The 24,645-nt window shown below is 34.6% G+C and overlaps 7 protein-coding genes and 2 non-coding genes across 9 annotated transcripts; 7 read left to right on the top strand and 2 right to left on the bottom strand.

The window, feature by feature from the left end:
- Positions 1–3,634: 3,634 nt before the first annotated feature.
- TRNAM-CAU lies at positions 3,635–3,706 on the bottom strand. Its single transcript has one exon. It is a non-coding gene; the product is annotated as a tRNA-Met (tRNA).
- A 1,759-nt stretch (positions 3,707–5,465) lies between these two features.
- On the top strand, positions 5,466–5,967 carry LOC124943122. The gene is made up of 2 exons (XM_047483679.1): positions 5,466–5,838; positions 5,939–5,967. The coding sequence occupies exons 1-2, from the start codon at positions 5,466–5,468 to the stop codon at positions 5,965–5,967; spliced, it is 402 nt and encodes a 133-aa protein (XP_047339635.1).
- Positions 5,968–7,010: 1,043 nt separating this feature from the next.
- On the top strand, positions 7,011–7,509 carry LOC124943121. Its single transcript, XM_047483678.1, has 2 exons — positions 7,011–7,380; positions 7,481–7,509. Exons 1-2 carry the CDS (start codon positions 7,011–7,013, stop codon positions 7,507–7,509), a joined length of 399 nt encoding a protein of 132 aa, XP_047339634.1.
- Positions 7,510–7,789: 280 nt separating this feature from the next.
- On the top strand, positions 7,790–8,113 carry LOC124943119. The gene has a single exon (XM_047483676.1). It carries the CDS (start codon positions 7,790–7,792, stop codon positions 8,111–8,113), a length of 324 nt encoding a protein of 107 aa, XP_047339632.1.
- A 1,203-nt stretch (positions 8,114–9,316) lies between these two features.
- On the top strand, positions 9,317–9,815 carry LOC124943118. The gene is made up of 2 exons (XM_047483675.1): positions 9,317–9,686; positions 9,787–9,815. The coding sequence occupies exons 1-2, from the start codon at positions 9,317–9,319 to the stop codon at positions 9,813–9,815; spliced, it is 399 nt and encodes a 132-aa protein (XP_047339631.1).
- Positions 9,816–10,870: 1,055 nt separating this feature from the next.
- Positions 10,871–11,194, top strand: LOC124943117. The gene has a single exon (XM_047483674.1). The coding sequence runs from the start codon at positions 10,871–10,873 to the stop codon at positions 11,192–11,194; it is 324 nt and encodes a 107-aa protein (XP_047339630.1).
- Positions 11,195–12,304: 1,110 nt separating this feature from the next.
- LOC124943116 lies at positions 12,305–12,628 on the top strand. Its single transcript, XM_047483673.1, has one exon. The coding sequence runs from the start codon at positions 12,305–12,307 to the stop codon at positions 12,626–12,628; it is 324 nt and encodes a 107-aa protein (XP_047339629.1).
- A 3,168-nt stretch (positions 12,629–15,796) lies between these two features.
- On the top strand, positions 15,797–16,178 carry LOC124942542 (60S ribosomal protein L35a-3-like). The gene is made up of 3 exons (XM_047483070.1): positions 15,797–15,842; positions 15,918–15,953; positions 16,037–16,178. The coding sequence occupies exons 1-3, from the start codon at positions 15,811–15,813 to the stop codon at positions 16,176–16,178; spliced, it is 210 nt and encodes a 69-aa protein (XP_047339026.1). The 5' UTR covers positions 15,797–15,810.
- Positions 16,179–23,296: 7,118 nt separating this feature from the next.
- TRNAM-CAU lies at positions 23,297–23,368 on the bottom strand. Its single transcript has one exon. It is a non-coding gene; the product is annotated as a tRNA-Met (tRNA).
- Between the last annotated feature and the right edge of the window lie 1,277 nt (positions 23,369–24,645).

Below are 24,645 nucleotides of genomic sequence, written 5' to 3'. Positions count from 1 at the left end.
ATGAAGAATTAATGGAGAGAGATAGAATCTTAACTATTAGGTAAATACAATGGGGATAAGAGAGAACAGAAATTTGAGTTTACAAATTGATCAATAGTTTTCCTTCCTGTTTGGCTGATATTTGAGTGCTTAGCTTTTAAATGTTTATCCGTTAAAATCAGTTTCTATTACTAATTATTGTTGTCATTTCCGTCTTTATTCCATTAACTATTAGTAACCGTAACATCCACCTTATGCATTAGCCTTATCCTTTCCCTTGTATCAAAATGATAATTGGAATTCTTTTTAATTAGATGGTCAAAAGATATAAGAGTATAAAGGAAGAAGATGGATTAATTTGTATCTCTTTATGATTTGTCTTTTGCCGAGATGTTTTCGTCATGAGTTTCTTCAAAGGATTTGTACGCTCGAATGCTTAATCTTTCATCTTTCAACTATGTATCATGAGGTTGAGTCTCGCTTCTCAAATTCGGAGGTCAGATTTCGAATTTTAGAAAGAAAAAAATATATAAAAAAAACCTCAATAGGACTTTGATATGGATGACATTTCTCATATTTTGTTCTATATTATTTTAGATGGATGTTATAATTAATATTTTTTTGGATAATTGTTATTATATATGAACTCCAATCTATATATATATAATGATGCTTAATTTTTAAAGTGTTCGGATTGCCGGGTCGAGAGCTGTGGTTAATTTAGATACTTGAGTCGGATTGTGGGTTGACTCGTTTTTAAATTTAAAACGGTTAAAAATAAAATTAAAAATGCTAGAGGTATATTTCGAACTTGCAACCTAACAAAATAAGTATAACTCTTTAACCAACTAGGATACAAAGACTTTATATTTTAAATTCAACACCAAATTTTTATAAACGCGGGACGTTTTAATATTAATATAAGTTCAACTTTTTAACTAACTAATCTATATATATATAATGATGCTTAATTTTTAAAGTGTCCGGATTGCCGGGTCGAGAGCTGTGGTTAATTTGGATACTTGGGTCGGATTGTGGGTTGACCCATTTTTAAAATTAAAACGGTTAAAAATAAAATTAAAAATGCTAGAGGTATGTTTCGAATTTGCAACCTAACAAAACAAGTACAACTCTTTAACCAACTAGGCTACAAAGACTTTATATTTTAAATTCAACACCAAATTTGATAAACGCGAGACGTTTTAATATTAATATAAGTTTAACTTTTTAACTAACTAATCTATATATATATATAATGATGCTTAATTTTTAAAGTGTCCGGATTGCCGTGTCGAGAGTTGTGGTTAATTTGGATACTTGGGTCGGATTGTGGGTTGACCCGTTTTTAAAGTTAAAACAGTTAAAAATAAAATTAAAAATGCTAAAGATATGTTTCGAACTTGCAACCTAACAAAAACAAGTACAACTCTTTAACCAACTAGGCTACAAAAACTTTATATTTTAAATTCAACACCAAATTTGATAAACGCGGGACGTTTTAATATTAATATAAGTTCAACTTTTTAACTAACTAATATATAATGATGTTGAGTAAATGGATACTTGGGTCAGATTGTGGGTTGACTCACCCATAAACTTAAAACGGTTAAAAATAAAATAAAAAATGTTATTCGTAATTTTTTTTCACGGTTTTTATATTATTACTCGTGCAAATGCACGGGCTAAATGCTAGTTTGAATAGTGACATATAAAGCTTAAATTATCATAATAATCGATAAGGGTAGAAGCTTTTTTTTTTCATTTTTAATATAAATATTATTTTATTTAAAATTTTATTTATAAACGTGTCAAATTAATTTTAAATATAAAATAGCATGTCAAAGTAAAAATTATAGTATGTTTGAGACAAAATTTTAAATGGTTAAAATTGTGTTAGTTTGAGATTAAATTGTTAAAATTATATGTTAGTTTGAGTCCATGTATTACACAATTCAAAATTTAAATTTATTTCTATATACAATCCAAATGATTTCAACTAACAATTGTACCTTTGTTTAATTAAGTTGTTTAAAGTTTATTAATTTTTAAGATTAATCTTAAACTCATTTATTTACTATAAAAATTTCCTCAAATTTAAAAGTTATTATATCGACAGATGTTTAGTTTTAAAGTTTTCAACCAAATTATTAACTTTAGTAAGTTTGATGGATAATTATTTTTTGACCGGGACATTCAACAAAATATATATATATATATATATATATATATATATATATATATATATATATATATATATATATATATATATATATATATATATATATATATATATATATATCACCAACTATTGAGTTTTTGAAAATTATTTTGAAATTTGACATCTTAAGCTCGTATTACAATTTTTTTTTTTATTTAAGGTGTTGCATACAAAACGGGTGTTTAAACAAACAACACAAGTACAGAAGAAAAAAAGATTTAAGAAAACCGAAACAAAAAAAAACTCACGATCAACATTTGTTATAAGAAATATATATTATAATAGGCTCGATCCTTGTTCAAAATAAATAAATTAACAGGATGGAAAAAATTTCTTCTATATTCACGTCTCTCAACGAATAATCGTCCATAATTCTCACAACTCGACATTCTTAACCTAACCCTCTCTTAAGTAGATGATCTTACCAATATGCCCATATATTGAAAACAAAAAAAAATTGTATCCTCAATCTTGATGCACATATTATAGCTTATGATTTTATGATTTAGATGTCTTTATTTAATATGATAGGCAATTATAATTCATCATGAATTTTATGTCACCCTTAAAAAAAATACATGTTAGACATGTCCTAGATTGTCACATCTAAAAAACAATAGCATGACAATGCCATACCTTATAAGAATTCATATCCCTCAAACAAAAGGAATCTTGTAACCCCGTATTGGACTAGTGTACTAAAGCCGGATAACTTGGCATGTAGAAGATCCAACATCTTTTTCCTCGACGAATATCAATTGCTTTATGAACTGAATGTCAAAATAAGCAACAATATGTATAAAAAAATCTAAAAATCATCATAACTAGGTTTCAATCCTCGACTTGTGGGGTTATGCGTTGACAATGTTTCCGCTACAATTATTTGTTATTACAAAGTATGGGAAGTGAAACATAACATATTGGCTTCTTATTGAATATGTCTTTTTATTTTATTTTATCGTTAATCATCATGTATCATGTGTCATAAATTTTATATCACCCAATAAATATACGTTACAGATGGTCTTAGTCTCCTAGAATGCCACATCTATTTTTGAAATTAGTTCAAACAATCTGACATACCAATGTCTCACACTATAAGAATTTATACCCCTCAAACAAAAGAAATCTTGTGACTCTACCGTCGAACTGGACTTAGATAACTTGGCATGAAGAAGATCCAACATGTTCTCCTCGACCAGAATCAATTTCCTTCTAAACCGAATCTTAGAAAGAAAAAAAAAGTGACAATAGTATAAAGTCGTTTTTGTCACAAACTTAGTAGGTTGTGGAACCGATTTCCTTTCAAGCTACCATACCAAACAATACTAAATGTTGAAAGACCCCTAGGATCCTTTCATACAACATAATTACATTTCTACATTATATCATCTTACAAAGTTTTTCAAATTAAAAGCAAAAAAAATAAAAATAATATATCAGAGCCAGGTTTCGATCCTGGGACCTGTGGGTTATGGGCCCACCACGCTTCCGCTGCGCCACTCTGATTATTTGTGATTAAAAATATGGTAAATCAATTTGATCAATCTCCATTCTCATAACATCAACGGCTCCCAAAGAAAATAGATGTTAGACATGTTCCTAGAGTGTTCCATATACTATAGTGAGTAGTTTGAACCATCCATGACAATCCTATAAGATTCATATTCCTCAAATAAAATTAATCCTGTAATCTTATATGAAGAATATCCAACATTTTGTCATCGATCACAATGAATTGTTTTATGAACTGAATGTTAGAAAGAAATTATAATATTTGATCGTGGTTCATGTCACAAACTTAATTAAACATGACAAATAACAACTCATAACTTATAGCTCATAAGGTTGGTTTTCTAATGTCATGCCAAGTTGTTTCTATCATACCATACCAAACATCCTTTCGAACAACTTAATTACATTTCTACACTTCATGATATAAATAGTTTATTCAATGTTTGCGTTAAGAAATGTCGTCTTAATATCCATTTGATGAGCTCCATATTAAATTGTGCAACGAGTGTCTTGATTGTTCTAATAGAGTTCTTTGATAAAACTAGAAAAAAAAATGACTCTTTAAAGTCAATCACTCCCTTTTAAGAATAACTTTTTTTCTCACAAGACGAGCCTTTATATTTGTCAACATCACCATTTGAATCCCGTTTGGTTTAAAAATTCATTTATAACCAACAGGTTTCTTTACTTCTAGTAATGGGACAAGTTCTTAAATTTTATTGTCTTGCATAAATTTATACTCTCCGTTCATTGAACAAAAACCAATTTTCATAATTATTACTCTTTATAGAATGTTGAAAGCTCATATGATCATCTTTCAGTATACCATCATTATAATCATTTTCTTGAAGAAAACTATATATCCATTTGATATAGTAGTTCTCCTTTCTCTAGTGGATTATTTTAAAATCACTTGATCTTGAGGTTGTTGAGTTTCTTCTTCACGAGTTTGTTCAGCAATGTCTTGTTGCTCTTAATTTTGAAATTGATCATCAATAGGAATAAAACTCATATCAATGTCACATTTGTGAATTAATCAAGTCTTCCTTAATAGGAATTGTTGAATCCAAATTTTCTTAAAAAAAACAAAGTCATTTCTCCTATCAAACTCAATATCCTAAAAAATAATTTTAACATGGGATCATATATAAAATTTATAGCTCATTGATCATTCAGAGTACCCAATAAAGTAATTGCTTACTATTTTGGGATCAAAATTTCTTTCATTCGGTCTATAAGGCTTTGCGTCAACAGGACATCTCTAAACATGACAATGATTTAAACTAGGTTTACGACTAGTCCAAAGTTCATAAAGTGCTTTAATACTTTCTTTAGTGAGTACTTTATTTAAAATGTAGGTTGCAATCTTTAGTATCTCTCCCCATAGGGATTTTGATAAAGTCGAACGACTAATCATACTCATTACCATGTCCTTAAGAGTGACATTACGTCTTTCAGCCACACCATTCAATATAGGTGAACCAAACATAGTGTATTATAGGACAATCACATACTCCTCTAGTTATCTGATAAAAGGTCATGGATTTTGTTTACCTGAACCGTCATATCTAGCCTAATCTATATATATATATAATGATGCTTAATTATTTTGTTTCAGGGTGAACATCACGCGCTCATCTAAATGATCACCTAAATGAATAGGTAGAAACTCTAAAAGAAAGAAACGGTCCCACCTTTTAACCTAGACATTAACATATTCTCTCTCCTTTCAAAATTTCCGTTTCAAAAAGAGATGGAGCAAATGGCTACAGGGGCTGCCGGAGACGGCCTGATTCGTGGCTTCTTCGACGCATGCATCTCCGGTGCCGATGCCGGAATCCAACGCCGTCCTTATCACAAGAATTGCAGTTGTGCAATTCACAAATCTCGCGGACAATGTTCTCATTCCACCTCGGGAAATAATGTTTCGTATCTGATTCGTCGTACTTGGAGCGAAGGTTCCTTCACGCTTATGGCTGCTTCTTCTTCTTCTGCTGCTGCCTACGTATCACCTAGATCTTCGCCTGCGACGAATTCCGTCGCTGATGTTGTCGGAAAGACGGAAAGACGTATCTATTTCCTTATAACGAAGAATAATGAAGTAATCTCTGTTCTATTACAACCAGGTGAGTTCTGCTTCTTCGTCGGTCACTGATTTTCCTTTCGATCTGATCGATTGTTAAACGATATCCTCTCTGCGATGTGCTTCTGTTCTATTACAACCAGGTGAGTTCTGCTTCTTCGTCGGTCACTGATTTTTCCTTTCGATCTGATCGATTGTTAAACGATATCCTCTCTGCGATGTGCTTTTTCGTCGGTCATCTATTTGTGTATATGAAATTTGTGCTTTTATTCTATATATATATAATGATGGTTAATTATTTTGTTTCAGGGTGAACATCACGCGCTCATCTAAATGATCACCTAAATGAATAGGTAGAAAATCTAAAAGAAAGAAACGGTCCCACCTTTTAACCTAGCCATTAACATATTCTCTCTCCTTTCAAAATTTCCGTTTCAAAAAGAGATGGAGCAAATGGCTACAGGGGCTGCCGGAGACGGCCTGATTCGTGGCTTCTTCGACGCATGCATCTCCGGTGCCGATGCCGGAATCCAACGCCGTCCTTATCACAAGAATTGCAGTTGTGCACTTCACAAATCTCGCGGACAATGTTCTCATTCCACCTCGGGAAATAACGTTTCGTATCCGATTCGTCGTACTTGGAGCGAAGGTTCCTTCACGCTTATGGCTGCTTCTTCTTCTGCTGTTGCCTACGTATCGCCTAGATCTTCGCCTGCGACGAATTCCGTCGCTGATGTTGCCGGAAAGACGGAAAGACGTATCTATTTCCTTATAACGAAGAATAATGAAGTAATCTCTGTTCTATTACAACCAGGTGAGTTCTGCTTCTTCGTCGGTTACTGATTTTCCTTTCGATCTGATCGATTGTTAAACGATATCCTCTCTGCGATGTGCTTCTGTTCTATTACAACCAGGTGAGTTCTACTTCTTCGTCGGTCACTGATTTTTCCTTTCGATCTGATCAATTGTTAAACGATATCCTCTCTGCGATGTGCTTTTTCGTCGGTCATCTATTTGTGTATATGAAATTTGTGTTTTTATCCTATATATATATAATGATGCTTAATTATTTTGTTTCAGGGTGAACATCACGCACTCATCTAAATGATCACCTAAATGAATAGGTAGAAACTCTAAAAGAAAGAAACGGTCCCACCTTTTAACCTAGCCATTAACATATTCTCTCTCCTTTCAAAATTTCCGTTTCAAAAAGAGATGGAGAAAATGGCTACAGGGGTTGCCAGAGACGGCCTGATTCGTGGCTTCTTCGACGCATGCATCTCCGGTGCCGATGCCGGAATCCAACGCCGTCCTTATCACAAGAATTGCAGTTGTGCACTTCACAAATCTCGCGGACAATGTTCTCATTCCACTTCGAGAAATAACGTTTCGTATCCAATTCGTCGTACTTGGAGCGAAGGTTCCTTCACGCTTATGGCTGCTTCTTCTTCTGCTGCTGCCTACGTATCGCCTGGATCTTCGCCTGCGACGAATTCCATCGCTGATGTTGCCGGAAAGACGGAAAGACGTATCTATTTCCTTATAACGAAGAATAATGAAGTAATCTCTGTTCTATTACAACCAGGTGAGTTCTGCTTCTTCGTCGGTCACTGATTTTCCTTTCGATCTGATCGATTGTTAAACGATATCTTCTCTGCGATGTGCTTCTGTTCTATTACAACCAGGTGATTTCTGCTTCTTCGTCGGTCACTGATTTTTCCTTTCGATCTGATCGATTGTTAAACGATATCCTCTCTGCGATGTGCTTTTTCGTCGGTCATCTATTTGTGTATATGAAATTTGTGTTTTTATTCTATATATATAAAATGATGCTTAAATATTTTGTTTCAGGGTGAACATCACGCGCTCATCTAAATGATCACCTAAATGAATTGGTAGAAACTCTACAAGAAAGAAATGGTCCCACCTTTTAACCTAGCCATTAACATATTCTCTCTCCTTTCAAAATTTCCGTTTCAAAAAGAGATGGAGCAATGGCTACAGGGGCTGCTGGAGACGGCCTGATTCGTGGCTTCTTCGACGCATGCATCTCCGGTGCCGATGCCGGAATCCAACGCCGTCCTTATCACAAGAATTGCAGTTGTGCACTTCACAAATCTCGCGAACAATGTTCTCATTCCACCTCGGGAAATAACGTTTCGTATCTGATTCGTCGTACTTGGAGCGAAGGTTCCTTCACGCTTATGGCTGCTTCTTCTTCTGCTGCTGCCTACGTATCGCCTGGATCTTCGCCTACGACGAATTACGTCGCCGATGTTGCCGGAAAGACGTATCTATTTCCTTATAACGAAGAATAATGAAGTAATCTCTGTTCTATTACAACCAGGTGAGTTCTGCTTTTTCGTCGGTCACTGATTTTCCTTTCGATCTGATCGATTGTTAAACGATATCCTCTCTGCGATGTGCTTCTGTTCTATTACAACCAGGTGAGTTCTGCTTCTTCGTCGGTCACTGATTTTTCCTTTCGATCTGATCGATTGTTAAACAATATCCTCTCTACGATGTGCTTTTTCGTCGGTCATCTATTTGTGTATATGAAATTTGTGTTTTTATTCTATATATATATATAATGATGCTTAATTATTTTGTTTCAGGGTGAACATCACGCGCTCAACTAAATGATCACCTAAATGAATAGGTAGAAACTCTAAAAGAAAGAAACGGTCACACCTTTTAACCTAGCCATTAACATATTCTCTCTCCTTTCAAAATTTCCGTTCCAAAAAGAGATGGAGCAAATGGCTACAGGGGCTGCCGGAGACGGCCTGATTCGTGGCTTCTTCGACGCATGCATCTCCGGTGTCGATGCCGGAATCCAACGCCGTCCTTATCACAAGAATTGCAGTTGTACACTTCACAAATCTCGCGGACAATGTTCTCATTCCACCTCGGGAAATAACGTTTCGTATCTGATTCGTCGTACTTGGAGCGAAGGTTCCTTCACGCTTATGGCTGCTTCTTCTTCTGCTACTGCCTACGTATCGCATGGATCTTCGCCTGCGACGAATTCCGTCGCTGATGATGCCGGAAAGACGGAGAGACGTATCTATTTCCTTATAACGAAGAATAATGAAGTAATCTATGTTCTATTACAACCAGGTGAGTTTTGCTTCTTCGTTGGTCACTGATTTTCCTTTCGATCTGATCGATTGTTAAACGATATCCTCTCTGTGATGTGCTTCTGTTCTATTACAACCAGGTGAGTTCTGCTTCTTCATCGGTCACTGATTTTTCCTTTTAATCTGATCGATTGTTAAACGATATCCTCTCTGCGATGTGCTTTTTCGTCGGTCATCTATTTGTGTATATGAAATTTGTGTTTTTATTCTATATATATATAATGATGCTTAATTATTTTGTTTCAGGGTGAACATCACGCGCTCATCTAAATGATCACCTAAATGAATAGGTAGAAACTCTAAAAGAAAGAAACGGTCCCACCTTTTAACCTAGCCATTAACATATTCTCTCTCCTTTCAAAATTTCCGTTTCAAAAAGAGATGGAGCAAATGGCTACAGGGGTTGCCAGAGACGGCCTGATTCGTGGCTTCTTCGACGCATGCATCTCCGGTGCCGATGCCGGAATCCAACGCCGTCCTTATCACAAGAATTGCAGTTGTGCACTTCACAAATCTCGCGGACAATGTTCTCATTCCACCTCGAGAAATAACGTTTCGTATCCAATTCGTCGTACTTGGAGCGAAGGTTCCTTCACGCTTATGGCTGCTTCTTCTTCTGCTGCTGCCTACGTATCGCCTGGATCTTCGCCTGCGACGAATTCCATCGCTGATGTTGCCGGAAAGACGGAAAGACGTATCTATTTCCTTATAACGAAGAATAATGAAGTAATCTCTGTTCTATTACAACCAGGTGAGTTCTGCTTCTTCGTCGGTCACTGATTTTCCTTTCGATCTGATCGATTGTTAAACGATATCCTCTCTGCGATGTGCTTCTGTTCTATTACAACCAGGTGAGTTCTGCTTCTTCGTCGGTCACTGATTTTTCCTTTCGATCTGATCGATTGTTAAACAATATCCTCTCTACGATGTGCTTTTTCGTCGGTCATCTATTTGTGTATATGAAATTTGTGTTTTTATTCTATATATATATATAATGATGCTTAATTATTTTGTTTCAGGGTGAACATCACGCGCTCAACTAAATGATCACCTAAATGAATAGGTAGAAACTCTAAAAGAAAGAAACGGTCACACCTTTTAACCTAGCCATTAACATATTCTCTCTCCTTTCAAAATTTCCGTTTCAAAAAGAGATGGAGCAAATGGCTACAGGGGCTGCCGGAGACGGCCTGATTCGTGGCTTCTTCGACGCATGCATCTCCGGTGTCGATGCCGGAATCCAACGCCGTCCTTATCACAAGAATTGCAGTTGTACACTTCACAAATCTCGCGGACAATGTTCTCATTCCACCTCGGGAAATAACGTTTCGTATCTGATTCGTCGTACTTGGAGCGAAGGTTCCTTCACGCTTATGGCTGCTTCTTCTTCTGCTACTGCCTACGTATCGCATGGATCTTCGCCTGCGACGAATTCCGTCGCTGATGATGCCGGAAAGACGGAGAGACGTATCTATTTCCTTATAACGAAGAATAATGAAGTAATCTCTGTTCTATTACAACCAGGTGAGTTTTGCTTCTTCGTTGGTCACTGATTTTCCTTTCGATCTGATCGATTGTTAAACGATATCCTCTCTGTGATGTGCTTCTGTTCTATTACAACCAGGTGAGTTCTGCTTCTTCATCGGTCACTGATTTTTCCTTTTAATCTGATCGATTGTTAAACGATATCCTCTCTGCGATGTGCTTTTTCGTCGGTCATCTATTTATGTATATGAAATTTGTGTTTTTATTCTATATAAATAATAATGATGCTTAATTATTTTGTTTCAGGGTGAACATCACGCGCTCATCTAAATGATCACCTAAATGAATAGGTAGAAACTCTAAAAGAAAGAAACGGTCCCACCTTTTAACCTAGCCATTAACATATTCTCTCTCCTTTCAAAATTTCCGTTTCAAAAAGAGATCGAGCAAATGGCTACAGGGGCTGCCGGAGACGGCCTGATTCGTGGCTTCTTCGACCCATGCATCTCTGGTGCCGATGCCGGAATCCAACGCTGTCCTTATCACAAGAATTGCAGTTGTGCACTTCACAAATCTCGCGGACAATGTTCTCATTCCACCTCGGGAAATAACGTTTCGTATCCGATTCGTCGTACTTGGAGCGAAGGTTCCTTCACGTTTATGGCTGCTTCTTCTTCTGCTGCTGCCTACGTATCGCCTAGATCTTCGCCTGCGACGAATTCCGTCACCGATGTTGCCGGAAAGCCGTATCTATTTCCTTATAACGAAGAATAATGAAGTAATCTCTGTTCTATTACAACCAGGTGAGTTCTGCTTCTTCGTCGGTCACTGATTTTTCCTTTCGATCTGATCAATTGTTAAACGATATCCTCTCTACGATGTGCTTTTTCGTCGGTCATCTATTTGTGTATATGAAATTTGTGTTTTTATTCTATATATATATAATGATGCTTAATTATTTTGTTTCAGGGTGAACATCACGCGCTCAACTAAATGATCACCTAAATGAATAGGTAGAAACTCTAAAAGAAAGAAACGGTCACACCTTTTAACCTAGCCATTAACATATTCTCTCTCCTTTCAAAATTTCCGTTTCAAAAAGAGATGGAGCAAATGGCTACAGGGGCTGCCGGAGACGGCCTGATTCGTGGCTTCTTCGACGCATGCATCTCCGGTGCCGATGCCGGAATCCAACGCCGTCCTTATCACAAGAATTGCAGTTGTACACTTCACAAATCTCGCGGACAATGTTCTCATTCCACCTCGGGAAATAACGTTTCGTATCTGATTCGTCGTACTTGGAGCGAAGGTTCCTTCACGCTTATGGCTGCTTCTTCTTCTGCTACTGCCTACGTATCGCCTGGATCTTCGCCTGCGACGAATTCCGTCGCTGATGATGCCGGAAAGACGGAAAGACGTATCTATTTCCTTATAACGAAGAATAATGAAGTAATCTCTGTTCTATTACAACCAGGTGAGTTCTGCTTCTTCGTTGGTCACTGATTTTCCTTTCGATCTGATCGATTGTTAAACGATATCCTCTCTGTGATGTGCTTCTGTTCTATTACAACCAGGTGAGTTCTGCTTCTTCATCGGTCACTGATTTTTCCTTTTAATCTGATCGATTGTTAAACGATATCCTCTCTGCGATGTGCTTTTTCGTCGGTCATCTATTTGTGTATATGAAATTTGTGTTTTTATTCTATATACATATAATGATGCTTAATTATTTTGTTTCAGGGTGAACATCACGCGCTCATCTAAATGATCACCTAAATGAATAGGTAGAAACTCTAAAAGAAAGAAACGGTCCCACCTTTTAACCTAGCCATTAACATATTCTCTCTCCTTTCAAAATTTCCGTTTCAAAAAGAGATCGAGCAAATGGCTACAGGGGCTGCCGGAGACGGCCTGATTCGTGGCTTCTTCGACCCATGCATCTCCGGTGCCGATGCCGGAATCCAACACTGTCCTTATCATAAGAATTGCAGTTGTGCACTTCACAAATCTCGCGGACAATGTTCTCATTCCACCTCGGGAAATAACGTTTCGTATCCGATTCGTCGTACTTGGAGCGAAGGTTCCTTCACGTTTATGGCTGCTTCTTCTTCTGCTGCTGCCTACGTATCGCCTAGATCTTCGCCTGCGACGAATTCCGTCACCGATGTTGCCGGAAAGCCGTATCTATTTCCTTATAACGAAGAATAATGAAGTAATCTCTGTTCTATTACAACCAGGTGAGTTCTGCTTCTTTGTCGGCCACTGATTTTCCTTTCGATCTGATCGATTGTTAAACGATATCCTCTCTGCGATGTGCTTCTGTTCTATTACAACGAGGTGAGTTCTGCTTCTTCGTCGGTCACTGATTTTTCCTTTCGATCTGATCGATTGTTAAACGATATCCTCTCTGCGATGTGCTTTTTCGTCGGTCATCTATTTGTGTATATGTAATTTGTGTTTTTATTCTATATATATATAATGATGCTTAATTATTTTGTTTCAGGGTGAACATCACGCGCTCATCTAAATGATCACCTAAATGAATAGGTAGAAACTCTAAAAGAAAGAAACGATCCCACCTTTTAACCTAGCCATTAACATATTTTCTCTCCTTTCAAAATTTCCGTTTCAAAAAGAGATGGAGCAAATGGCTACAGGGGCTGCCGGAGACGGCCTGATTCGTGGCTTCTTCGACGCATGCATCTCCGATGCCGATGCCGGAATCCAACGCCGTCCTTATCACAAGAATTGCAGTTCTGCACTTCACAAATCTCGCGGACAATGTTCTCATTCCACCTCGTGAAATAATGTTTCGTATCCGATTCGTCGTACTTGGAGCGAAGGTTCCTTCACGCTTATGGTTGCTTCTTCTTCTGCTGCCGCCTACGTATTGCCTGGATCTTCGCCTGCGACGAATTCCGTGCTGATGTTGCCGGAAAGACGGAAAGACGTATCTATTTCCTTATAACGAAGAATAATGAAGTAATCTCTGTTCTATTACAACCAGGTGAGTTCTGCTTCATCGTCGGTCACTGATTTTCCTTTCGATCTGATCGATTATTAAACGATATCCTCTCTGCGATGTGCTTCTGTTCTATTACAACCAGGTAGGGGTGGCAATTTGAAACCGCCCCGCTGAAACCGAGCCGAACCGAACCGATTGGTATGGTTTTTCCCCGCTTTGACTGGGGATCGGGGCGGATCGGGGAAAACCCGAAATATGTTGACCGGGGTTCGGGGCGGGGATGGTATTTACATGCACCGAACCGATCCCCGAATCGAACCGATAAAATATAATTATATTTATTTAATAAAAATATATTAATTAATGAAATCATTAATTAATGTCATCATTACTTTTCTCTTTTTCATTGAAAACCTTTTTATCTTCCATCCCTCTACACGCTATCTTTAATACACAATGTCTCTAATTATATTTTACTTTTAATCTCTTCATCTTCCTCTACTCTTCCTCAATCGTCATTACCATTTTATCTCTCTAGAATTTATTTTAATTTTAGTTACATCTTCTTCATTCTACATACATGATCCATGATTCTCTCTTGAATCTTGAAGTTGTTTTCAATTTAAAGGTTAGTTGAACTCTTTGCTAATATTATTTTACTGTTTTTTTACTAATCAATATAGGTAATTTGAATATTTTATTGATTTGTTAATATTCTTCATTTTTATTAGATGTTGATGATGAAGATGTTAAAGTGGAGGATGCAGAAAGAGGTTATGAATTTTTATGATGTTATTAATCAATAAAATTGTCTTGTCTTGTTATTTATTAATATTCTTTTTTATGAATGTAGAATCTAATGTTATTAGTGCCAATTGAACATGGTACTAGCCTACTAGGTCGTTTTTGAATGTAGTAAGAGATGATGAAAATGAGAAGAAAAAGAAGGTTAGATTTTTTTTTATTAAATATGTAATATATATAATAATACTTCATTTTATTTATTAATATATTTTTTTATTAATACAGAATGTGATCCTAACCATTGAAGAATGAAGATGAAGAATGGAGATTTAGTCCAATTAGAGTTTTTGTTATATTTTGAAACATTATTATTATTGGAAGTTTATTTGTTTTGGTATTTAATACTTTAAAATTATTATTATTGAATGTTATTTTTGTTTGGTATTTAATATTTTGATAATTTATAACTCTAAATATATGAATTATTTTATTATTTATATTTTAAATTTAAATTGTTATTCGGTTTCGGTGCACCGCGGGGAAACCCCATACCCGATCGGGGCGGGGATGGTTTATATTTAAAAACCAAGTTGGGAATCGGGGCGGGGATCGGGGCGGGGTGGGTAAATTCGGGGCGGGGATGGTATTGTCATTCACCGAACCGAACCGCCCCATTGCCATCCCTACAACCAGGTGAGTTCTACTTCTTCGTCGGTCACTGATTTTTCCTTTCGATCTGATCGATTGTTAAACGATATCCTCTCTACGATGTGCTTTTTCGTCGGTCATCTATTTGTGTATATGAAATTTGTGTTTTTATTCTATATATATATATAATGATGCTTAATTATTTTGTTTCAGGGTGAACATCACGCGCTCATCTAAATGATCACCTAAATGAATAGGTAGAAACTCTAAAAGAAAGAAACGGTCCCACCTTTTAACCTAGCCATTAACATATTCTCTCTCCTTTCAAAATTTCCGTTTCAAAAAGAGATCGAGCAAATGGCTACAGGGGCTGCCGGAGACGGCCTGATTCGTGGCTCCTTCGACCCATGCATCTTCGGTGCCGATGCCGGAATCCAACGCCGTCCTTATCACAAGAATTGCAGTTGTGCACTTCACAAATCTCGCGGACAATGTTCTCATTCCACCTCGGGAAATAACGTTTCGTATCCGATTCGGCGTACTTGGAGCGAAGGTTCCTTCACGCTTATGGTTGCTTCTTCTTCTACTGCTACCTACGTATCGCCTGGATCTTCGCCTACGACGAATTTCGTCGCCGATGTTGCCGGAAAGACGTATCTATTTCCTTATAACGAAGAATAATGAAGTAATCTCCGTTCTATTACAACCAGGTGAGTTCTGCTTCTTCGTCGGTCACTGATTTTCCTTTCGATCTGATCGATTGTTAAACGATATCCTCTCTGCGATGTGCTTCTTCGTCGGTCATCTATTTGTGTATATGAAATTTGTGTTTTTATTATTTTACCATTTTTGTTGCAGTTATACGGTCGTTGGAAGGTCCTTCTTTTCCCCAAGCCTTGGTCTAGAGTATTGGCTAGGGTTTTACCAAAGCCTTCGTCCTACTCAGATGGGGCTATCGCTTAATATCGGTTTGTAGTTTATCTACATGTCTTCAATTCTTTTTACATCTATAAGAATCTTCACAGCAATAGCCATGGTGAAGGGGCGTCAAGGAGAAACTATCAGGTAGAAATCTCTTGCCATTTCCATTTCTCTGTCTGTGTTTAAGATGTGGATTTCCTCACACTGATTTCGTTTTAGGCTTTATGTGCGAGGCACGATTTTAGGATACAAAAGGTACGACTGATTATCCTCTCTTTTAGAAATCGTAATATCCTTAAGTTGAATGTATTCATGACTGTTGTATTTATTGGTTTTAGATCGAAGTCAAATCAGTATCCGAGCACTTCATTGTTACAGATCGAGGGAGTTAACACAAAAGAGGAAGTTACATGGTACTACCAAGAGAAACGCATTGCCTATATATACAAGGCCAAGGTGAAGAAGAACGGATCACACTGATATCAGGTAGAAATCTCTTGCCATTTCCATTTCTCTGTCTGTGTTTAAGATGTGGATTTCCTCACACTGATTTCGTTTTAGGCTTTATGTGCGAGGCACGATTTTAGGATACAAAAGGTACGACTGATTATCCTCTCTCTTTTAGAAATCGTAATATCCTTGAGTTGAATGTATTCATGACTGTTGTATTTATTGGTTTTAGATCGAAGCATTATTACAGATCGAGGGAGTTAACACAAAAGAGGAAGTTACATGGTACCAAGGGAAACGCATTGCCTATATATACAAGGCCAAGGTGAAGAAGAACGGATCACACTGATATCTGAGGTGAGATATCAGATATATATTGTAATATATGTTTGAACGTTGGGGGAAGGTCTCACGTCCTCATGGTAACTGTGGAGTTGTTCGAGCTAAGTTCAAGTCTAACCTTCCTCCCAAATCTATGGTAATTACAATTTCGTATCTTTTAGATCATATTGTAATGGTATTGTTATGGTTTACTGATTTGTATTCTTTCTATTATTAGGGGATAGAGTGAGGGTTTTCATGTACCCAAGCAATATCTGAGGTGAGTTATCTGTTTAATATGGTTGTTTTTCAATAATATGCATTGCTTCTTGGTGAAAAAACTACTTAGTATTAGTTTTTGTTGAATGGTTCTTAAAAACTGACCCTATCTGGTTCTGTGTTTTTTAGCTTTGTTAAGTCTCTGAACTTTCTAAAATACTGTTAATTAGAAATTGACAGTTAACCTAGCTTAATTACCAAATAATACCTTGAATTGAATGATGAACAATAGAACTAGAATGAGAACGACAGGAAGATTACCTTGAATTGAATGGTGAACAATAGAACTAGAATGAGAATGAAGGAGGAAGATAAGAACTCTTAACAATTTAGGAGCATTTGAGAATTATTATTGGGAGAGGAAGGAAACACTACAAGAGTTTTCTACCAATTCATTTCATAACAACAACTAATCTTTACTATTCTATCTGTAATCGCCACTAACAGCTACTCAAACCAAGGACATTAGCCCTAATTCTTCTCCATCGTAACACTTCCCTACTCCATAATAATTTTTGTTTTTCAAACATTGAGTCATCAGATAGAATGTAAATATAGTTTTAAACATTTTTTTTATAAAACACTTCTAGAGATTGGCACTTCACAGAGTGCAATCCTTAAGAAACAATTCACATTTAATTACTTAAGAAGCCTTATATTAGGCTATGAGTTCCTCATTTTGTTCTTTCATGCTTTATTTTGACTTTTCGTTCTTCAAAGTTCTTTATTTGGTTTTTTTTTTTCATTTTTCCTAGAGGATTTCCTGAAAAATAATTATTTGAGTTTCTTTTTTTTTAATCAAGGAGAACTAGTCTGACACTCCAAAACTTATTATTTGAGTTTCTACCTATGGAAGAAATTGTATGTTGGTTAGCTTGAGCATAACCAAATGGTGGAAGTATGTATGTGTACTTCTCTGTTGTCTAATAGGATCAGTTCATTTATTGAATTCTTGAGTTTGCGGTAAACATTTAGTTGAATGAGGCACTACACTTAATTAAGATTATGTGGCCTCTCAATCTGAGCATGGTATCATCTTGGCCAAATGAATGCAACAAACATGTCTTAGGGTTAGGTATAGTAAAGGGAAATGTTCTTGAAGATAGAATATGCAAAGTAGTCCTCGAGTTATTAGTTAAGATATGAATAGGGCACACTTAGTTGGAGATTCAATTGATATTCTTGATTAAGGTTTTGTAAAAAATATGTGAGGATAGACTTTTATAGTATTATGCATGAAATTGTATGGTTGTATATTGAATTGAAATCAACATATAATTTTGATTTTGTAGATATGTCTGCAAGAGCATTTTTGATCTAATTCCAGTGATAGATTTTATTCAAACAAAATTCCATATTAGAGATCTACTTAGGCCTTTATCTGACCAAGACCGCATCAAGGTAATTTACAGCATTCTTCTACATTTGATAAGAAATGTATGATTAGGTGTCAAACTGACCTGAACCGAAACTTACATTTGATGATCTAACTTGATGTTTATTTCCAGGTTAAGAAGGCCTTGCGAGGTGTTAATGTGCAACTGACACACCTTGAGAATGTAAGGCGAAGAAAAATAACTAATATAACTCAACAACCCATTAGCCAATTGATGTAAGCTATTTTTTCACGCTTCAAAGGATGTCCAGTATCATTTTAAGTTTGAATCTTTTTTTTCTTTCTTACTCTGCCAAATTCACGCTTCAAATGGTGTAATTGGAAATGCATCTAGCTGTTATTATAAGACATGGTATTGAATTTGGATATTTAGTACCAAATTCATTTATAGATCTACATGAATCTGCAGATTCTTGATCTCTATATCATGGACGTGGCTTCTTCGTCAGGTAAAACAGTATTTATGATCTTCATCTGCTTCTTTTCCTTTTTTTCTTTTTTTCTCTCTGTGAAGACATTCAACATTCTTCTTCTTCTCCCTTAGAGGTTTTCCTGTTTCCTGGCATTAGCTTTAGAACAGATAATGAGCCTTTCAAGGTGTTCCTCCATCAATGAATGTAATTTCCACAATTCCTATGTTAATCTGAGTTTTGGTATTGACACTGAAAATGTAATGAATGAAGGCTGCAATGGAAAAATTCACCAAGAAGATAGTGGATATGATGAAAGATGAAGAGATCTATGAGTCACAGGGGGCCCTATAATTCTGTCGCAGGTTCCTCCTTTGAGATAAAGATTAATTATAAATTCCTTTCAATTGGGATCTAGGTAGCTGATTTGAAAAGAGTCTAATGACAGATAGAAAATGAATACGGTCCCATGGAGTATGAAATTGGGGCGCCTGGTGTAGAATACACGAAATGGGCAGCAAAGATGGCGGTGGGGCTAGAGACTGGCGTGCCTTGGGCAATGTGCAAGCAAGATGATGCACCTGATCCTGTTGTAAGTTTCTTGTCTTAAAAGCTCTTATTTTTCCTCCATGTTGAATCTGTCTTCGTCTAATAATGTGCAGATTAACACTTGCAATGGATTTTATTGTGACTATTTCTCACCAAATAAAGCTTATAAACCCAAGATATGGACCGAAGCTTGGACTGGCTGTAATGTGCAAGCAAGATGATGCACCTGATCCTGTTGTAAGTTTCTTGTCTTAAATGCTCTTATTTTTCCTCCCTGTTGATTCTGTCTTTGTCTAATAATGTGCAGATTAACACTTGCAATGGATTTTATTGTGACTATTTCTCACCAAATAAAGCTTACAAAGATATATGGATTGGTGAACCTATTTTAAACGTCGATGGAGTGACAACTAAGCTTTCTGATATGACGTAAGTTTACCTTATTATTAAGTTGTGATAACTGTTCATATGTTATTCTTATTGTTACCATGCTTTATGGAATGGATCATTATGTTTGTCTAGCTCCATTTCAATCCTTCTTTACCAGTTGCTGGAGGGTTTTCTGTTGATGAAGTATTTTTGATTGTGTTTATATGTATACTTTGTTTGATTTACTAGAAATATTGTATATTAATCAACATTCTCTTAAACAAATTTCAATTCGGTTCATAGCCGAAAAAATTGAATTTGTTGAAGGATCTAACAACCAAGATCCTATCGTAATAGTAGTGACCGACTTTCTTGTCAAGTTATACCAAGGTATGAATTGTAAAAAAAATATGTTTATGTCTTAATATGTTCTTAATATGTTTGTGTTAACCATTTTTATGTGCTTTCAATAGGTCATCATGTCCTTTCTTCAACAATGGCCACACAAGTTTTTCAAAATCTAATGATTCCAGAGGTGGTGACTATGCGAGAAAGGTTGATATTGTCTTTCTTTAAACAATACTTTTTGTTTAAATATTTGTTGTTTTAATGACTATTATTTTTGTGCCACCTTTACTCAACTAATTGTAGATTTGTTGTCCATCCATCTCAAGTATGTTTGTTGGATGATACTGTTGAAAGTTCGATGTCTTTACAAGATGAGATGATGAAAGATCGACACACAATTGAGGAATTATACAACCTATTGTCAAATGAGGAAAGCAAGGTTGGTAAAATTGGTATTTCAATATTTTTATAGTTATCTTACTGGTTTATTGGTTAACAAGAATGTATACGTACCGTTGAAGCGACAATCAATAATGTATGCAACTACAATGGTTGGTTTTACTACTCTTGTGATGATTGTCGCAGAAAAGTAACGCTCGAGGGCGATGTTTTTTTTTGCAACTCATGTGTTAAAGTTACAAAAAATCCTACTCCAAGGTGTTTATTTTTGTCTCTTTGATTATTAACAAACTATATTCATATATTTAATTATAACTATTTTGTTTTTTCATTAATTATTTTGTATCTATTTTAGATATAAATTAGAGATTGAGGTTCTGCACTATTTGTGCTTTTTGATAGAGTTGTAAATAAGTTAGTTAATCTAACTGTTTCAGATTTGTTACAATTACATCCGAGTTGTGACAAAGATTTACCATTGCCGTTATCATCAATGTCATCGCGAAAACTTGTGTTCCAAGTTAAAATTACTGATTACAACCTCAAGAAAAAATCATACAATTTTACAATTATAAAAGTGTTTGATCCAAGTCAATCACTCATTACTCAACAGGTAAACATATTTTGGATATCTTTATGCTCAACTTTGAAACGTGTTTTATATATTAAATTAAATTTTGTTAAGGGAGGAGCATCAATTTCAGACAAAATTGTTAAAGAGGTACTTTTTCAATTTTTTTATCAAATAAATTGTTTTTTTTATCTATTTTAATGTCTTATTTAGATATTTGAAAAGTTTATATATATTTGATTAAATTTTATTAGGGAGGATCATCAATTTCAAACAAAGCTGTTAAAGAGGTACTTTTTCAATTTTTTGTGATTAAATAAATTGTTTTTTTATTATCTATTTTAATGTTTTATTTAAGTTTTTGAAATGTGTTTTATATGTTAATTAAATTTTATTAGGGAGGAGCAACAGACAAAGTTGTTGAAGAGATAGGACAAAAAAAACAAAAAATTTAGTTTTTATTTTTTATTTTACAATTTTTTAATTTCATTTTATGGAAGTTGTTTTTTTATTAGTATACATTATTAACTATTATTATAATATAGGATATCTTAAATTATACTAGAGTTATACATTTATTTTTTTTTATGAATGTTTGTTTAATATTGTGTTAACTTAAATTTTTATTTTGCTTTCAATAGTTTAAATTATATCAAGTCTTTTTTGGTTTGTATTGTATTATTATTATTTTCAGTTTTAATCAATCATTCTTTTTTCTCACATCATGTATATATTTCATAATTAATTTTATATAAATACATTTTTCCTTACATAATTTTTCCACAATTATTTATATATTATTTGTTTATTATTTATTTTTATACAATTTACTTATATTATGAAATAATTAATAATAATTATTTTTTCTATTTTTTTCTCTAATTATATATATATATATATTATATATTTTCTCTTCATATAAATATATTCTCTTTTATTAAATTAAATATTTTATAAAAATTTCGTTTATATCTTTCCCGTACAACGTAGGGTTTCGTACTAGTATTTATTAATTTTTTAACTACCATTAAGGTGTTTAAAAAAACAATACAAGTAAAGTAAAAAAATAAATAAATCAACAACAAAAAAAAAAATAAGAGCATGGGGTAAAGAGAAAACAAAATACCAATCAATACAACTTTAAGGTCACCCCAAGTTAATGGAAAGATCATTTGCTAAAATCAAGAAACAAACTCAATATCAACATTTGTTATAAGAATTATATTATTATAGGCTCGATCCATATTATTCAAAATAAATAAATTAACAGGATAGAAAACATTTCTTCTATATTCATGTCTCTTTGACAAATAATCATTCATAATTCTCAAAAACTTGACATTCTTAATATAATCCTCTCTTAAGTCAAGGATCTTAAATAACAATATGCCCAAATATTGAAAAGGAAGGGACAATTTTTATCATCAATCTCCATGCACATACTATAGCTTATGAATTTATGATTGGGATGTCATTATTTAATATGACAGTTAATTACAATTCATCATGAATTTTATGTCACCTATAAAAAAAAATACATGTTAGACATGGTCCTAGATTGTCACATCTAAAAAACAATAGCATGACAATGCCCTACCTTATAAGAATTCATATCCCTCAAACAAAAGGAATCTTGTAACCCCATATCCGACTAGACTAGACCCGGAAAACTTGGCATAAAGAAGATCCAGCATCTTTTTCCTCGACCAATATCAATTGCTTTATAAACTGAATGTTAGAAATAAGTAACAATAGTCTAAGGTAAAAAATAAATATAAAATTCATCATTGCTAGGTTTCAATCCTCGACTGTGGGTTATGGGTTGACAAAGTTTCCGCTACACCACTCTAGTTACTTGTTATTACAAAAGTATGGGAAGTTATCTCCGCACACATAACACATTGCTTCTTATTGAATGTCTTTTTAATTTTATCGTTAATTATCATGTGCCATAAATTTCATGTCACACAAGAAATATTTGTTAGACATAGTCCTAGTCTTCTAGAGTGCCACATTTATTTTTAAAATTAGTTCAAACAATCTGACATGCCAATGTCTCACACTATAAGAATTTATATCCCTCAAACAAAAGAAAACTTGTGACTCTACAGTCATACTGGACTTAGATATATAACTTGGCAGGAAGAAGATCCAACATCTTCTCCTCGACCAGAATCAATTGCCTTCTGAACCCAATGTTAGAAAAAAAAAATGACAATAGTTACGTAGTTCTTGTCACGAACTTAGACATGACAAATGACAACTCATTAGGTTGGGAAAACTCGATTTCATTTCAAACTACCATTCCAAACAATACTCAATGTTGAAATATCCCTAGGATCCTTTCATACGACATAATTTACATTTCTACATTATATCATGTTACAAAGTTGATCAAATTAAAAGCTAAAAACTATTAGAATGATATTTCAATCCAACATATGGTTAATGGGCTCATGACTATTCTACACTACTCAATAAATTAATTTAAAAAAAAAAAAAAAATTATCAGAGCCAGGTTTCGATCCTGGGACCTGTGGGTTATGGGCCCACCACGCTTCCGCTGCGCCACTCTGATAATTTATGATTGAAAATATGGGAAATCAACATGTTCAATTTTCATTCTCATGCCATACCTCCATTTGAATAGAGATGTCTTTCTTTAATTGAATAACCAATCAAAATTCTTCGTAAATTCAATGTCACCCAAAGAAAATACATGTTAGACATGTTCCTAGAGTGTCACATCTACTATAACGAGGAGTTTGAACCATCCATCTCGAAAACAATTGCATGACAATAGTATAAGATTATCCTTCAAACAAAATTAATCATGTGACCCCCACATGTAGACTAGACGTTAATAATCTTAGATAAAGAATATTCAACATTTTGTTATCAATCACAATTAATTACTTTACGAACTGAATGTTAGAAAGAAATGACAATAGTCGAACATTGTTAATGTCACAAACTTAAACATGACAAATAACAACGCATAATAAGGTTGGTTTTCTAATGTCATGCGCCCAAGCTGCTTCTATCACACCATACCAAACAATATGAATGTTGAAAGACCTCGAGGATCCTTTCAAACAACCTAATTATCATTCTACACTATATCATATTACAAAGTCTATCAAATAAAAATAAGTGAGGTTTGATCCGTGGAGTTTTCGGTGCAAATCTGACTTTTTATTATTATAATATTATTCATTTTTTTTAATTATTGAATTAAATATCTGACTGATTTTATCTTTATTGTATTATTATGTAGCTTTTAGGGTTGGTTTTGATTTGAGATTTATAAATTTTATTATGATTTTTTTACTATGGTTTAGTATCCTCTGTTTTCAATGGTGTGCCACAATGAATTTCAAACCTACATGGGGATTGAAGCAAGGAGATATATCACTCCTATTTTTTTTATGCTTGTTAATGAAGTGTTTAATAATCTTGTATTAAGCTATCTAGAGGGTTTCCTTCCTTCACACTTATGTTATTTTCATATGATTCATTCATTTTTCTAAAATATTTTTCATATATTCTATTTTGCTCCGGACAACATGGTAATTCGAAATAACACCGTATTCTGTTTAGTAGACATGATACTCCTTATTGATTTGGGAATTTTATTACTCAAATACTAATTACCCGTTGGATTAGGAGAGTTATTGATCAACAATGTCTTATTATTCAAATACTATGTTATTGATGCAGTTTTCTTTTGAGACACATGGTTTGGAAGTTTTCCCCCTAAATTAGGAAGGGAAAGATGTGCTTATCAAATGTTTGTTACAATCCATTCCTAGCTATGTTATGTACCCCTCTATTGTTTTTTAAAACACCCTTTAA

The sequence above is a fragment of the Impatiens glandulifera genome, chromosome 6 (genome assembly GCF_907164915.1).
Source record: "Impatiens glandulifera chromosome 6, dImpGla2.1, whole genome shotgun sequence".
In the NCBI taxonomy this organism is placed as follows: domain Eukaryota; kingdom Viridiplantae; phylum Streptophyta; class Magnoliopsida; order Ericales; family Balsaminaceae; genus Impatiens; species Impatiens glandulifera.
The sequence above is the reverse complement of the archived record's forward strand: the minus strand, read 5'-3'. Positions and strand labels throughout refer to the sequence as shown.